The sequence below is a fragment of the Notamacropus eugenii genome, chromosome 1, assembly GCF_028372415.1.
Source record: "Notamacropus eugenii isolate mMacEug1 chromosome 1, mMacEug1.pri_v2, whole genome shotgun sequence".
In the NCBI taxonomy this organism is placed as follows: Eukaryota; Metazoa; Chordata; class Mammalia; order Diprotodontia; family Macropodidae; genus Notamacropus; species Notamacropus eugenii.
In genome coordinates, this window is record NC_092872.1 from 169,456,526 (window position 1) to 169,470,051 (window position 13,526).

Below are 13,526 nucleotides of genomic sequence, written 5' to 3' on the forward strand. Positions count from 1 at the left end.
GAATGCAAGTCCTTTGAAGGCAGACTGTTTTTGCTTTCTTTCCATCCTCCTCCCCCTCCTCCTCTTTCTCCCAATACCTAATACAAATTAGGTGATCTTCTGCTTAATAAAAGTTTATTGAATTTAACTGAATTGAATTCTTTGCATAGGAAACTCAGTTGCCCTTTTGGCTTTGGCCCTATGACACAGGAGAATCTCAACATATAACATCTACTCACCAAGTTCCAGGAAGGTTCAGCGAAGTCAGCCCCCAGGTACTCCACATAGGAAGCAAAGCCTTCGTTCAGCCACAGGTCATTCCACCATTCCACAGTGACCAGGTTGCCAAACCACTTAAGGAATAAAAGGTATTTAGGGACCTGTGATCTCTATCCCCTGGACCCCTTCATCAGCTGGATCTGGATTCAAATCCTGTCTCTGCCACTTAGCAACTGCATGACCTTGGGCAAATCACATTTCCTGTATGGTCTTCAACTTCCTTATATATAAAAAGAGGGTATTGGAGTAAACTATTTTCAAGATTCCTTCTAGTTCTAAGTTCTCTGTAGCTACAAATCTATGACCCAACTAGACATGCCTTCATGCACATCCACCCAACACAGGAACAGTCAAATCAAGGGGGTGTCAAAGATTAAATGCCCCATCCCTTCCCCTGAAGGGGTAAAAAGAAGTGATCCATAGAGGTTGTGGCAGAATGTGGTACCTGGTGGGCAAGCTCATGGGCAATCACTGTAACCACGCGCTCCTTGTTGCTAATGGAGGAAGATAACTCATCATACAGCAGTGCATTCTCCCGGTAGGTCACAAGACCCCAGTTTTCCATGGCTCCAGCATTGAAGTCTGGCAGACCTATCTGATCTGAAGAAGGAGGCCCATTGAGCAAAGCTGCCCCCCACCCCAATATTTTGGTCCAAAGGCTTACTCAGGCCCCAGGAAGGCACTCACTGCTGCATATCTGGCTCTACTTACCAGATTTAGGCAATGGGTAGGACGTATTGTAATGATTTGCAAAAAACGTAAGGATGGGGCCTGTGACATTCAAGGCATATTCTCCATGTCTTTCCTCAGTTGCTTTGGGACGGGCAAAGATTCTGATCTGTAAAGGAATAGATCCAGCTAAAGACTGAAAAACAAAACAACCCAGGCCATAGCCAGAACCAGGAGGGTGGGATAGGGTCAGAGTCCTGGATTGGGGAGTCAGGGGAGAGATGTCCTGGCATTAGCACCTTTTACTACACAGACATTTATTTCTGTTGTTTTCAGCCAAAAAGAACCTGGGTGAAGAGAGTCCGGGAGGGTGGTGGAAGGGAGCTCTGGTCCTTAGAAAAGAAGGCTTTGAAGGTCTGAGAGGCTGAGGCCACAGAGAGGCATAAAGAGAAACAAGTGTATTGATGGGAGAGGGAGAACAGGTATGTAGGAGGGATCTGCTATGCTGGGAAGGACATGAGTGTTGACAGGGACACTGAATGGCTAGGATTCTGGGTTCTTATGTTGGCATGGCCCTCTTCCTTCTGTCTATGCTCTTTCCCAGCAGCCTCCTGTCTTATGTTCTGAGCTTGCAGGGGAATATGAGATGGAGGCATGAGTACTGGGCTGGAAATGAGCCGACTTGGGTTCTAGCCCAGATCTCTTACTGTGTGACCTTAAACACATTACTTAACTCTTATGGACCTCACCTACACTAAGAAACTTCCAGAGTTTCTTTAAGGTCTGTCTATGTTTCTATGAAGTATAAAAAGATCTTGCCCATTCCATATCCCCTAATGCTCTCTGATCCACTAGGGAAGGTGGGGGGGGGGGGGGGTGAAGGAGGGGTAAGGTAAGGTAGGGGGGCAGAGGGGGAATTCTGAACATGGAAGGGCCCAATTCAGAAAAATGGCCTGGCCCTGGCCTTGAATTTTATACCTGTACACCATGTTCAATTTTCTCCACTGCTTCAAACTGGCAGACAATATACGCCAAGAGATAAGTGGACATCCTTGGGGTGGTCTTAAAATGAGTGATGTTCCAGTTACTCTCATATTGGACAGAAGCTGGACACAAATGAGAAGAGGGTAAAATAGCAACTTGCCTCTGCTAGCTCCCTATTGCCTCCAGAACACCACCTCACTCATTCTTGAAGATTATCACTAGTCCAAGACCTGTAAGTAGCATAGGGAGAATGACAACCTTGTGCCTCCTGCTAGCAAGCAGCACAGCCACCTCCCTCCCAGGGTACCACTCTTGTGACTCCCCTCTCCCCAGCCCTTTGCCTTCCCCAAGTCCCTTGGGGGCAACAGCCAGGTTGCCCACCTCTTTACCTGCAGTGAGACCATCTTTTGGAACCATCACATCCCTAGCCCCCACCACCATCCCTGCCTCCTCAACAAACTGTGCTCCAGGTGGTACTAACTGTCCTCACACAATCTTTGTCTCAAGAGGTCCAGGGACAGGGAGTTGAATGGGAGAGAGGAGAGTAAGCCCCATCTTGGAAGACTTACATATGACAGGCATGTTGGAGATGGCTATGTGGTCAGAGGGGTGGATCAGTGTGATGTCAAAGGTGGCCTTCATGCCCGGCTCATCGAAGCATGGGAAGGATTTACGTGCATCAGGTGCTTGCATCTGTGTCGTGGCCAACACCCTGAGTGAGCACAGATGGGAATTATTGGCCCTCCATGATGACAGATACACCCAATAATAACAGATTGCCTTGACTAGAGAATTCATCACCAAATGGGAAGCTACTACCATTAATCAATCAGTAAACATTTATTAAAGACCTATTACGTGCCAGGCCCTGTACCTAGCTAGACAGGTACTCTGTTCTGTTGCCCAGAGCTTATACTCCCCTCTAGTACAGAGTTTGAGAATTCAGGCTACCTCTGAAGGACAGTGAGGCAAAGGACACCAAAATCGCAGCAGCAAGAATTCGTGTTTAAGGATTTCAAAGGACATGCCTCACAACAACACTGTGAGCTGACTAGTAGCTTTTAGAGGTCATAGGACTCCAAGGGAACTTAGAGATCATCTAGTCCAAAACCCTCATTGAGGAAACCCCAAATGCAGTCACACAGGTAATAAAGTACCAGAGGCAGGATTTGAACCTAGTTCCTCTAATGCCACTCTTCCCATTGTACCATCCATTACGTTCTTTTCACAGATAAGAGAAAGTGAAGCCCAGAGCTAAACCTTAGGCACCAGAGGACTGCCTGAACCAGGGGAAGGGAAAGGTGGCACAGTGGATAGAGCACTAGGCCTGGAGTCAGGAAGACTCTTCTTCCTGAGCTCAAATCTGACCTTAGAAACATACTAGCTGTGTGACACTGGGCACATCATTTAATCCTGTTTGCCTCAGTTTCCACTCCTGTAAAATGAGCTGCAGAAGAAAATGGCAAATCACTCCAGTCTTTGCCAAGAAGACCCCAAATGAGGTCACAAAGAATCAGACATGACTGAAACAACTGAACCGCAATCATGCAACTGTGCCTAAGAAACCTAGAGGCAGCTCAGCGGACAGAGCCCTGGACTTGGAGTCAGGATAGACCTGAGTATAAAGCCTACCTTGGAAAGTTACATAGCTGTGTGACCCTGGGTAAGTCAATGAATCTTTTTCAGCCTCAGTTTTCTTATCTGTAAAATGGGGGTACTTCACAGGGTTGCTGTGAGGATCAAATGAGATAACATATGTGAAGCACTTTGCAAACCTTGAAGGGCTATATAAATTCTTGTTATTACTATCATTATTAGAAATGTTGTTGGGGTTTTTTTAAATACCCTCTACATCATCGCAACCACGGAGAGGTCTCTTATTGTCCCATCTAGTTAGCAGAGGAACTAACAGAGATATAGATTCTGGGGTCCATGCAAAAAGGCACTGAGTTTAGATGCAACCCAACCCAAGGATGTGGATTGGAAACTGGGTCAGAATGAGAGGATGGGGAGCACATATACAGTTATTCTAGTTTCAGCCTTCATTATAATCACCTTTAAGGCCAGAAAACCTTAGGAAAACTGGATTAATTCAGGGGCAAATGCATGGTTTTAGATTCTCCATATGGTAGATGTGGATGGTGCTCAGGGTATCAAACCAAATTAAGTCCCTGGGCTCAGAATCCTTAGGTCAACCTTTGAACTAGCCCAGATTCTCTCTAGTCCTTCTGAGACAAGGTTGATCCAGACTCCCATTCTTCCCAAGGGTCTGGAACAAACATCTAGAGCCCATCTGACTTGGGACCTTATTTGTAGGGGGTAGGCTACCTAGGCTAGATCCAAGGCTACTTCCAAAGATAACCTCCAAAACAACCCCACTTCTGACAAACACTAGCTGAGTGGCCTTGGGAAAACCACTTTAACATCTCAGCAGCCCAGGCAACTCTAAGACCATAGTTATAGGACAATACCAGATCCACAATGGCTGAGGGAGTTTCATCATTTGGGAGTTCCCCAAATCAATTAAATCATAGGTCTGGACCCACCCTCACCTCTACCACCCCCCAAAAAATGGCCTAGCTTCTTATAGTTTGCAAAGTCCTTTCTTTGCAATAAGGCAAATTTGATTATCTTCATTTTACAGCTAAGAAAACTGATTCTTGGAGAAATAAGGGACTTGACCGTAGTCAAAAGCTAAGGAAATAGTAGAACCAAGATGTCGACTCGGATCTTCTGTCTCAGTCCTGTGCTCATTTCACAGCATCACAATGACTTTCCATGATATACTGAACTTGTCAGACCCAAACCACAATGGCTCCCTGTTCCCCACAATGGGAAACACCACAGGGTCTTTTTCTCCTCTTCTCTAGGGGATCTTTTCTTAACATGACCAAGCCTTAAAGGGTGGGAGGTTCCTACTTGTACCCCTTCCCTGGTCAACCTCCACTCCATTGCTGTGCCTTGCTCTTCAGAACCCCAAACTCTCCAAATTCCTCTTTCTATAAAGAAAACCTGTGGTGGGGTGAGAGGTAAGAGATACCTCCACCAAAGCTGGGCCCCAATTCTTACTTGTTTACTCCATCTTCTGTATACTCGCTGCGGTAAAAGCCAGCCAGGTCATCAGCCAACTCTCCAGTGAAGGAACTCTCCATCTCATAGTAATGACCAACTACCAGTTTATCTTTCAGATGTACAACCAGATACTCGGTTGTTGTCACCAGCTCAGTCCTATCAATTTCAGGTGGCTGGGAGCCACTCACCCCCTTCAGACTCACATGGTGGCCGCCATCCTTCATTGTATAGTTGAGTTTCTTACTGTGGATGATAATGACATTGGTTTCTTCTTTACAAAGGAAGCAAACAGTGCTCTCACCCGTAAAGATATATAGGCCCCGGTTATCCTTGGTCAGATAGGGCCTTAGCTGCACAGTGTAATTCTCAGGGATCAGAGACTTTGGCAGTCGGTATCTGTTCCAAGGTAGGTTTTGTTCCGGGGTCGTGGCTGTGCTCGGGGTCGTGGCTGTGCTCGGGGTCGTGGCTGTGCTCGTGACCGGGACGGCAGGAGCGGTGGGATTCTCTGGTTGGGTCGACGCATTCTTATTTTTCTCCTGAGAGTATACAACTGCTAAGGCGATGATGGTGCTTATAGCCGCTATTGCAAAAAGGATACCCACGATGCCCAGCGTCTTGGAGATGAAGAAGCCTTTGGCCATGGTGGCAGTGTGAGGGGGTAGGGGTAGAGGTGAAGGGGAATTGGATGTGGGAGAGCAGGGAGAGCAGGGATGTGGGGGAAAGTCTCAGAGGAGAGGTCTGCAGCACCTGTCCTGGGCTTTTATGTAGCAAGATAAGGGGAGGACCATGAACAGCATTAAGAGGTAAAAATTAACCAGAACTGAGACAGTCGAAGGTCACGTTCAATGGTTCAGGTCCACACTTTGCCTAGGGCTCCAGAGAAGGGATAAAGACAAAGTGATTGGTCAGCAACACACAGGCCCTGCTGGGAGCAAAAAGGGTGTCAGGTTACAGTCTGCCAAAAGCACCCCAATGGGCAGTTGGAGTTTAGACGCACAGTAGAAGAGGCCGGGAGCCCGGCTTTAAGGGATCTCAGAGGAGATGGCTTTCAATAATACCAAGAGATCTAATTGGAGGACAAGAAAGAAATATCTGGTAGCAAGAAATACAAGTTAAGAGCCCAAAAAGGGATGAGGGAATTAAGCGTGGAAACGACCCCAGGGGTCTTCTAGTTTCACCACTCCTACTCCCTTTACAAGAAGGAAACTGAGGTCAGAGAGATGGTGACTTGTCCAAGGTGACACATAGTCATTCGTAAAGCTGGAGTTTAAAGCCAGCTTCTTCACTCTGAATCTAGCTATTTAGAAGGATTCGATTCAGTTTACTGCCTCTGGGAGAAGTTAGCCTAGAAAGATAAATATCAATGTTTTTTTGGGTCATGATATAGCAGAAAGAGCACTGTGGTTAGAGTCAAAGAGCCTGAGTTCAAATCCTGGTTCTGTTCCTTAATACTCAAGTGATAAGTGACTTTAATCTCCCTGGGACTCAGTTTCTTCATTTGTAAAATGAAGGAGAAAAAGTCTTCTTAGACTAGAAGACCTCTTGATCCTATGATCTGAATTCTAACTTTAGTGGAGGTTACGTAATTTCCTTTGGTAACGATTTCTTCACAAACCTTAAGTTCAGAAAGTTATTATTATCTAACCTAAGTGCCTTCTGGAGACTTGTTTTAGTTGTAAGGGGGTGGAGAAGGGGCAGGTTATGGCTTATTCTTTTCTGTCTTTTTATTGGTAGAAATGGAGATATCTACTCCATTTCCTAGGCCACCCAAAAAATATACAATAAGGAGGACCATTCTTTTTTCAGCCCTCCATTCCCCTGGGAAAATGATGTCAATTCTTTTGGCACAATGATCTTTTAACTATTTTCTTTGCTGGCCTCCTGATCTTCTCTAAGTTTTCTACATCTGCACTAATAATGACAACGCTCATGTTATATAATGCTATTGCATTGCAAAGGTAGTAAGGCATATTACCATGGGCTTTTTTGCTCACAACCTTTTGAGGAAGGTAATTCAAGCATCATTGTCATCCATGACAGCTAGCATTTCCATAGTACTTTAAAACTGACAAAGAGCTTTACAAATATTATCTCATTTGCTCCTACTAACAACCCTGGGAGTAAGGTGCTATTTTTATCCCCATTTTACAAATGGGAGAATGGAGGCAGACAGTGGTTTGGTGATTTGCCCAGCGTCACACAGCTATTTAAGTGTCTGAGGTCACATTTGAACTCAAGTCTTCCTGACTTCCAAGTCCAATGCTCTATCCTTTGGACCACCTACCTGCCTTCAGGTTTCATAGGAATGGTTTCATGGCTTCACCCAACTCAGTCCTGCTTGCCCTTGGCAGCTAGGAGGCACAGTGGATAGAGCTCTGGACCTAGGGTCAAGAAGCTCTGAGTTCAAATTCAGGCATCTACTTCCTGTGGCATCTTAAGTAAGTCACTTAGCCTCTGTATGCCTCAGTTTTCCTCAGCTGTAAAAACAAAGATCATAACAGCACTTTCCTCCCAAGGTTGCTGTGAGGATCAAATGGAAAAAAAATTTATAAAGTGCTTTATAAACTTGAAAATGCTATAGAAATGCTAGCAATTATTATCATTTCCATTTTAGATTAGAGTTAATAAATAGCAAGGTCACAATTCAAATTTAGGGCTTCTATATATGCTATAATATCCTTTCCATTATAGCACACTTCTCCCAACATTCTAGACCCCCAAAGGGAAATCTAACTCACATAAAGTACCTTCCAACTCTGAGCACAGTGGAAGAATTACTTTGTGGCTACTACATGGTCTACGTGCTCCTATCTATACCCTTTGTGATCATATTCCAATTTCCAACTAGAGGATAGCATTGCTAACACATAGAACTAGAATGGGGGAATCCATTCCCTAAGAATTTTTTTTTTGGGGGGGGGGGTCAATCAGGGTTAAGTGACTTGTTCAGGGTCACGCATCTAGTACATAAGACCAAATTTGAACTTAGGTCCTCCTCACTCTAGAGATAGTGCTCTATCCATTGCTCCACCTAGCTGCCCCTCTAAGGATTTTTAAAAATAGGAGACATACCCAGATTTATCAATCCATCAACCAAGTGATTCCTAAGTGTCTGCCCTGTGACCAGTCCTGTACAAGGTACTGAGCAGGGTCTCAAAATAGAAGACGCCATCCCTGTCCTTAAGGTGCATGAAATCTAGTCAGGAAAACCTAATCCAAGCAAAATAACTTGGAAGCAACTTAAGATAACTGATAATCAAAGGTTGAACCAGGTGCTTCAGACTTCCCATGCATTCAGGGTTCAGGGAAGGGAAGAGATCAAGATTCAAAGTTTTGGGAATTTCTTCAGGGCAGGATAGCTCAAGGTGAAAAAGATGGACGGGAACATTTGAAGTTACTATGAGAAATCAATGTCAACTCAATTCAACAAACATTTATTAAGCACCTGCTAAGTGCCCAACAGACAGGCAGCTGGGTCTACTGGCTGGAAAGTCCACCTCAAAGCCAGGAAGGTCTGGGTTCAAGTCCCACTTCTAACACATCCTGACTGTATGACCCTGGGTAAGTCACTTAACTTCCCAGTGGTCTGAGAAGTTCCTTAAGGCTACAAAATGCAGAGACAGCAATATAAACTGTAATCATAGAGGGAAGTTCCTCACATAGAAGTTCCCTACACCAAGGAAATCACAGGTTCAAGTAGGTTAGGGGCTAGCAATATATACAGAAAATCAGATAAAGTCATTTCAAGATGGGGCTAGTGTAAACAAGGAGTAGGAATCAGGCAAGCCCTCATGTAGAAGGTGGCACCTGAATTGAAGGAGAAAGCGAAGGCATGAGACTCTAACAGGTAGAAATGAGGACAGCCCATGCCAAGAAGATCCAAAAACAGAGGTGAATATCATGTAGAGGAAAAAAACATCTGGCCAGTCTGATTGGTCTGGAGGTAGTGCAATAAGAAAAAGAATAATTCAAGTCTGGGATTACTGTTTTTCAGCATGCGCCATGCTGACCTTGGAGCAAATTATCCAACTCTGCTTGAATGTGCCTTTCAGGAGTGGGGAAAATGAGTTCCATAGGAGGTGAGAATGAAACTGTTTGCCAATAGGTAAGCGGCACTAAAAAGTTGGGGGTAGGAGCAGAAGGGAAGAGGTGCCTTATTGGCATTGATGAACTAATGGAGGAAAAGAGCTTATAAACATTTACAAAATGAAGAAATTGGAACCGGATGAGTGCTAATGATTCTTCCAGCTCTGCTGATCTCTAACTATGATCCACATGGGTGAGCCAGGGAAAGATGGAATCTTTACCAGAGGGGTCAGTTGTAGATAGATCCCTGGATGAAAGGATACAGATTCTCTGATCCCAAACTCTGGATAAGATTTGGTTAAGGTATGGCCCCTTTTGTATGTCAGCAATTTGGTCCTTCTACCTTCTACCCATTCTAATTCAGAAGATGATACCTTGAAGCAAACCTAAGGTGAAGGCAGCACCAGAAAAACCTTAGTGGGAATTAGTGTCATAGGATTTAACACTGGAACAGACCACAGAAGTCATCTAGTCTAACCCCTTCTTTTAGACCACACTGGTCTACTTGCTGTTCCAAGAAGCTAAAAATGTGGATCTTCCATCTCTGTGTCTTTGTATTGGTTGCCCCTCACATCTCCAATGTTCTGCCTTTTATCATCCCTGACTTCTTTTAAAATTCAACTGAAATGACACCTTCTATGAGAAGCCTTGGGCAACTAGGTGGCACATTAAATAGAGTGCTGGGCCTGGAGTCAGGAAAAACTGAGTTCAAATCCACCTTCAGACACTTACAGGCTGTGTGTTCTTAGTCAAGTCACTTATCCCCATTTGCCTCAGTTTCCTCATCTATAAAATGAGCTAGAGAAGGAAATGGTAAGCCACTCCAATATTCCTAAGAAAACCCCAAATGGCGTCATGAAGAATCAGGACTCAACAAGAACTATCCCAGTGGCACCAGCTGCTAATGCCTCTCCCTCTAAGGTTAACTTCAACCTACTCTATATTCACTACTTACTGACTGGTAGTGTTCCTCATTAGCATGTAAACTGCCTGAGGGCACGATTTGTTTCATCCTTACCAAATAGGGCCAAGCCTAGAACAATCTAAGTGTTTAATAAATAAATACTTGTTGATTAACTGATTTTACAGCCAGGAAAAAGGAAGTCTAGGGGTAATTAAATTAAAAGATCTGATCAAAGTCACAGAGCTAGTAACTAGTAAAACTGAAATTTGGACATCTAACTCCAAAACTTTCCACTGCCCCACAATTAGCTGAAGCCACTAAGAGGAAAACCCTGTAACAACAAGAGGGAGTCAGTCTACTTTGGAGCTGCCTACAGGCACCTTCGCTACCAGCATAGTAAATGCTAGACAAAGGAGGGTAAATGTCCCCACTCCTCAAAATAGTAGCTGGCCCATGTTCCTGAACACTGCTCAGTACTAGAGTTAAGGACAGAAAAATATTTATTTTTATTTTTATATTTTGTATATTTTATTTTTAAAATATATAATTTAAGAGAACAAGTGTCAATGACAATGAATAGAGAGGCAGAGTCAATCAGGAAGTCACACTTATGATACCCTGGCTGGGTGACTGTGGTCTACTAAGACTGAGCTACAGAGATCATGCCAACATGCCTTGGGAGAGAGAATTTCCAAGTTCCCCATAAGTTCTTAATGAAGTCACAGATCCAGCTCTCCCACCTGATCCTCCCCTAAAAAGGGGGAGTGGAAGACCGGAATTATTTATTATCCCTAAAGCAGTCAGGCAGGTTTTTGATGGGTTTGAGAGGCAGTGTGGGATCAAGAAGAAATTTACTGGACTAGGACTTGGAAGACCCAATTCTTCCTCTAACTCACTGAGTCATATAAACTCTGGCCCTCACTTGTAAAACGAGGCGTTTGAACAAGACTGTACTTGAGACCTCTACCTTGAAGAGTATAGCCTTCCTCAAATTAGGAGCCCTTCAAACATGCAAATGTCAATAAGGAAAATAAACACAGGAGACAGGGCCAGCTTTCTTGTTTGACATCAGGATTAGTCTGCATTTGCACTCACAGACTCCCAGGAGTTGAGTTATGGAGGGGATTTAGATTTCAGACCTACACACCTTTGCATAGTACTTTGAGCTATCAGTCAGCCCTGTCCCAATATCCCTAAATTTCAGGACTTTTGTGGAGGGTTTTGCTTCTGAAATCCAGCTCCACTCACATCCCCCAAGCCATGCCCAGCTGGGGTACTCTTTGAAACTCAATGGCTGAAGTCTAGCAGGACTACTCAGGATATTCTCATTGTTGTCTGAACAGCAGAAAAGGCAAAAAGAGGTAAGATCTCAGCAATCTAGTAGAGAAGGTCACTTGCCAATGGCAAGAATGTTGCCTCAGAGGGGTGGGAGACAGAGAGGAGAGTTCTCTTATGATTTGGGGGTGAGGGGAGTATGCTTCAAACGCTTCCATCCAGTGGGTTACCCTGGATACCCTCATCTCTGCAGTCTGACAAAAGCTCCCAATAGAACTCCATTGAGATGGGCTATCCTAGCTGTGGCCTGAGTCCTCCTGCTCTTTTGCCTGTGCAAGGGGTTTCTCCTCTGCTTCTTGGGGGCAGGGCCAATGTTTGGTCCTGGGTCAAGGAGGAGGGAAAAGACTCAATTGTCTATGGAGGTTAGGAACTTTTACTTCCCAGGAGCAGTTAGGTCTCCTTGAAATAGAAGAAAAAGAAGAAACCTCTGCATCAGTGCAATTTAAGAACAAAAGTTAGGACCATAATGTGACCCTGACACCATCACAGCTGTCTGAGCTGTCAAACTGGAGGAAGATCCAGGAGGATGTAGTAGCAACAGGACAGAGAACAGAGGGCAGGTTACTAACCACTGAATTGTCCCGTTTTGGGAGGGAAGGCAAGAAACATCCAAAGGTGGGCTGATGAGTCGAGTGGGATGACCCCCACGACTAACAGTAACATTATTTTCAACCATGGCCGCCATCCTCACCCTCCACATGGTTCCAAAATGTTCCTGGTCAAATCTCTTTGCCATCAAAATACCAGTAGATGGTAAAGAGGTTGGGACAATAACTCACATTGATAACATGCTTTAAACACATCGTCTCATTTGATCTTCAAAACAACCCTGTGAGGTGGATACTACAGGTATTATTAGTTTCTCTTCTGTAGGTGAAGAAATAGGTTTAAAGAATCTGCACAAATGATTTGCCAGAGGTCAGGGGACTTGAATCCAGACCTCTTCTGACTTAAAGCACAGTACTCTTTCTGCTCTACCCCTAACCCAAGACATTGGGCTTAGGAGAATTGCATAAGGTCATATAGGCAAGAATTGTCAGAGCTCAGACTAGAATTCTAGTATCTGGCCCTCCAGCCTGTTAGTGCTCTATGTACTGTCCCACATCCACTAACATGACTCAGCAAAGCTTCCTACACTGTCCTTAGATTCCTAGGGTGGATATCTATAAACCCCAAGTATGAATCATAAGCTTGTAGATTTAGAGCTGGAAGAGACTTTGGATTCTATCAAGTCCAGATCTTTCATTTCACAGATGAAGAAACAGAGGCTGAGAAGAGTAATGGCTTGCCCAGCGTCACCTAGCTACTAAGAGTCTGAGGCAAGACTTAAACCCAGGTCTTTCCAGTTCCAAGTCCGATACTCTATCCATTACCCTGCCTTCGAATGGCTATAGTCTTTCCCCCAAGAATCAGGTCTGAATGGACTATCTTTTGGACTCTGGGCATATATGTTCTAAAAGCATAGACAGCAGAAGTGATGATGGATTAGGTAGAAGTTGGTGAGGGTAGGGTTTAATAAATCCAGATATAGACCACTAGATATACCATCAGACCCCTAATTCTGGCAGATGGGTGTGGCCACCTGGGGGGTGGAGAGAGTGCTGACCTGCGAATGGGAAGCAGCTCAGTTGTGGTTTCCCTGCATTCTGCTCCAAAGTCTGAGTCAGGATGGGGCCCTGGGCCAGCCCAGCAGGGCACTTCCTATGGGAGCTTCAGAAAAACAAGTTTGTACTGTGAGAACCAAGTGTCCCTCATCAGAGAGCCAGCATCTAGCCAGCTCCACCACAACTGAATAGGATGAAGGTCAGATGATGGGAGGTGTGGGCTGTGGAGGAATAAGGTTTTAGGGACTCAGTTCTACTACTGATCCAGAAGTCCCAGGAACTGTCAAAAGGTCCTGCTCAGTAGACAGAAAAGAGCTAGGTAGTGACTAGGTGCCCCAGACAAGGTTTAAAAATTGTTCTTTTATGGAAATGTTTTTTCATGACTGCATATGTATAATCTATATAAAATCGCATGACTTCTCAAGGAAGGGGAAGGGAGGGAGAGAATTTGGAACTCAAAATTTAAAAACAAATAAAAACTTTTCTTTACATGTAATTAAGAAAAAAATAAAATATTAAATGAAAATTTTTCCCTGCATCCCACCATACCCACAAATTATCCACTCTAGACTTTGAGCCTTCACTATAATATTGATTTTTTTTTTTTTTTTAAA

At 44.4% G+C, this 13,526-nt stretch overlaps 1 protein-coding gene across 1 annotated transcript in view; it reads right to left on the reverse strand.

Moving 5' to 3' along the window:
* The window catches only part of ANPEP (alanyl aminopeptidase, membrane), a 30,918-nt gene that overhangs the window by 15,161 nt on the left and 2,231 nt on the right, over positions 1-13,526 (reverse strand). The window contains exons 2-7 of the mRNA XM_072618415.1: positions 4,981-5,908; positions 2,481-2,623; positions 1,906-2,033; positions 970-1,096; positions 704-858; positions 219-332 (exon numbers count right to left, since the gene is read on the reverse strand). Coding sequence (XP_072474516.1) covers positions 219-332; positions 704-858; positions 970-1,096; positions 1,906-2,033; positions 2,481-2,623; positions 4,981-5,624 — 1,311 coding nt within the window. The 5' untranslated portion in view covers positions 5,625-5,908. The remainder of the gene's footprint in view (positions 1-218; positions 333-703; positions 859-969; positions 1,097-1,905; positions 2,034-2,480; positions 2,624-4,980; positions 5,909-13,526) is intronic.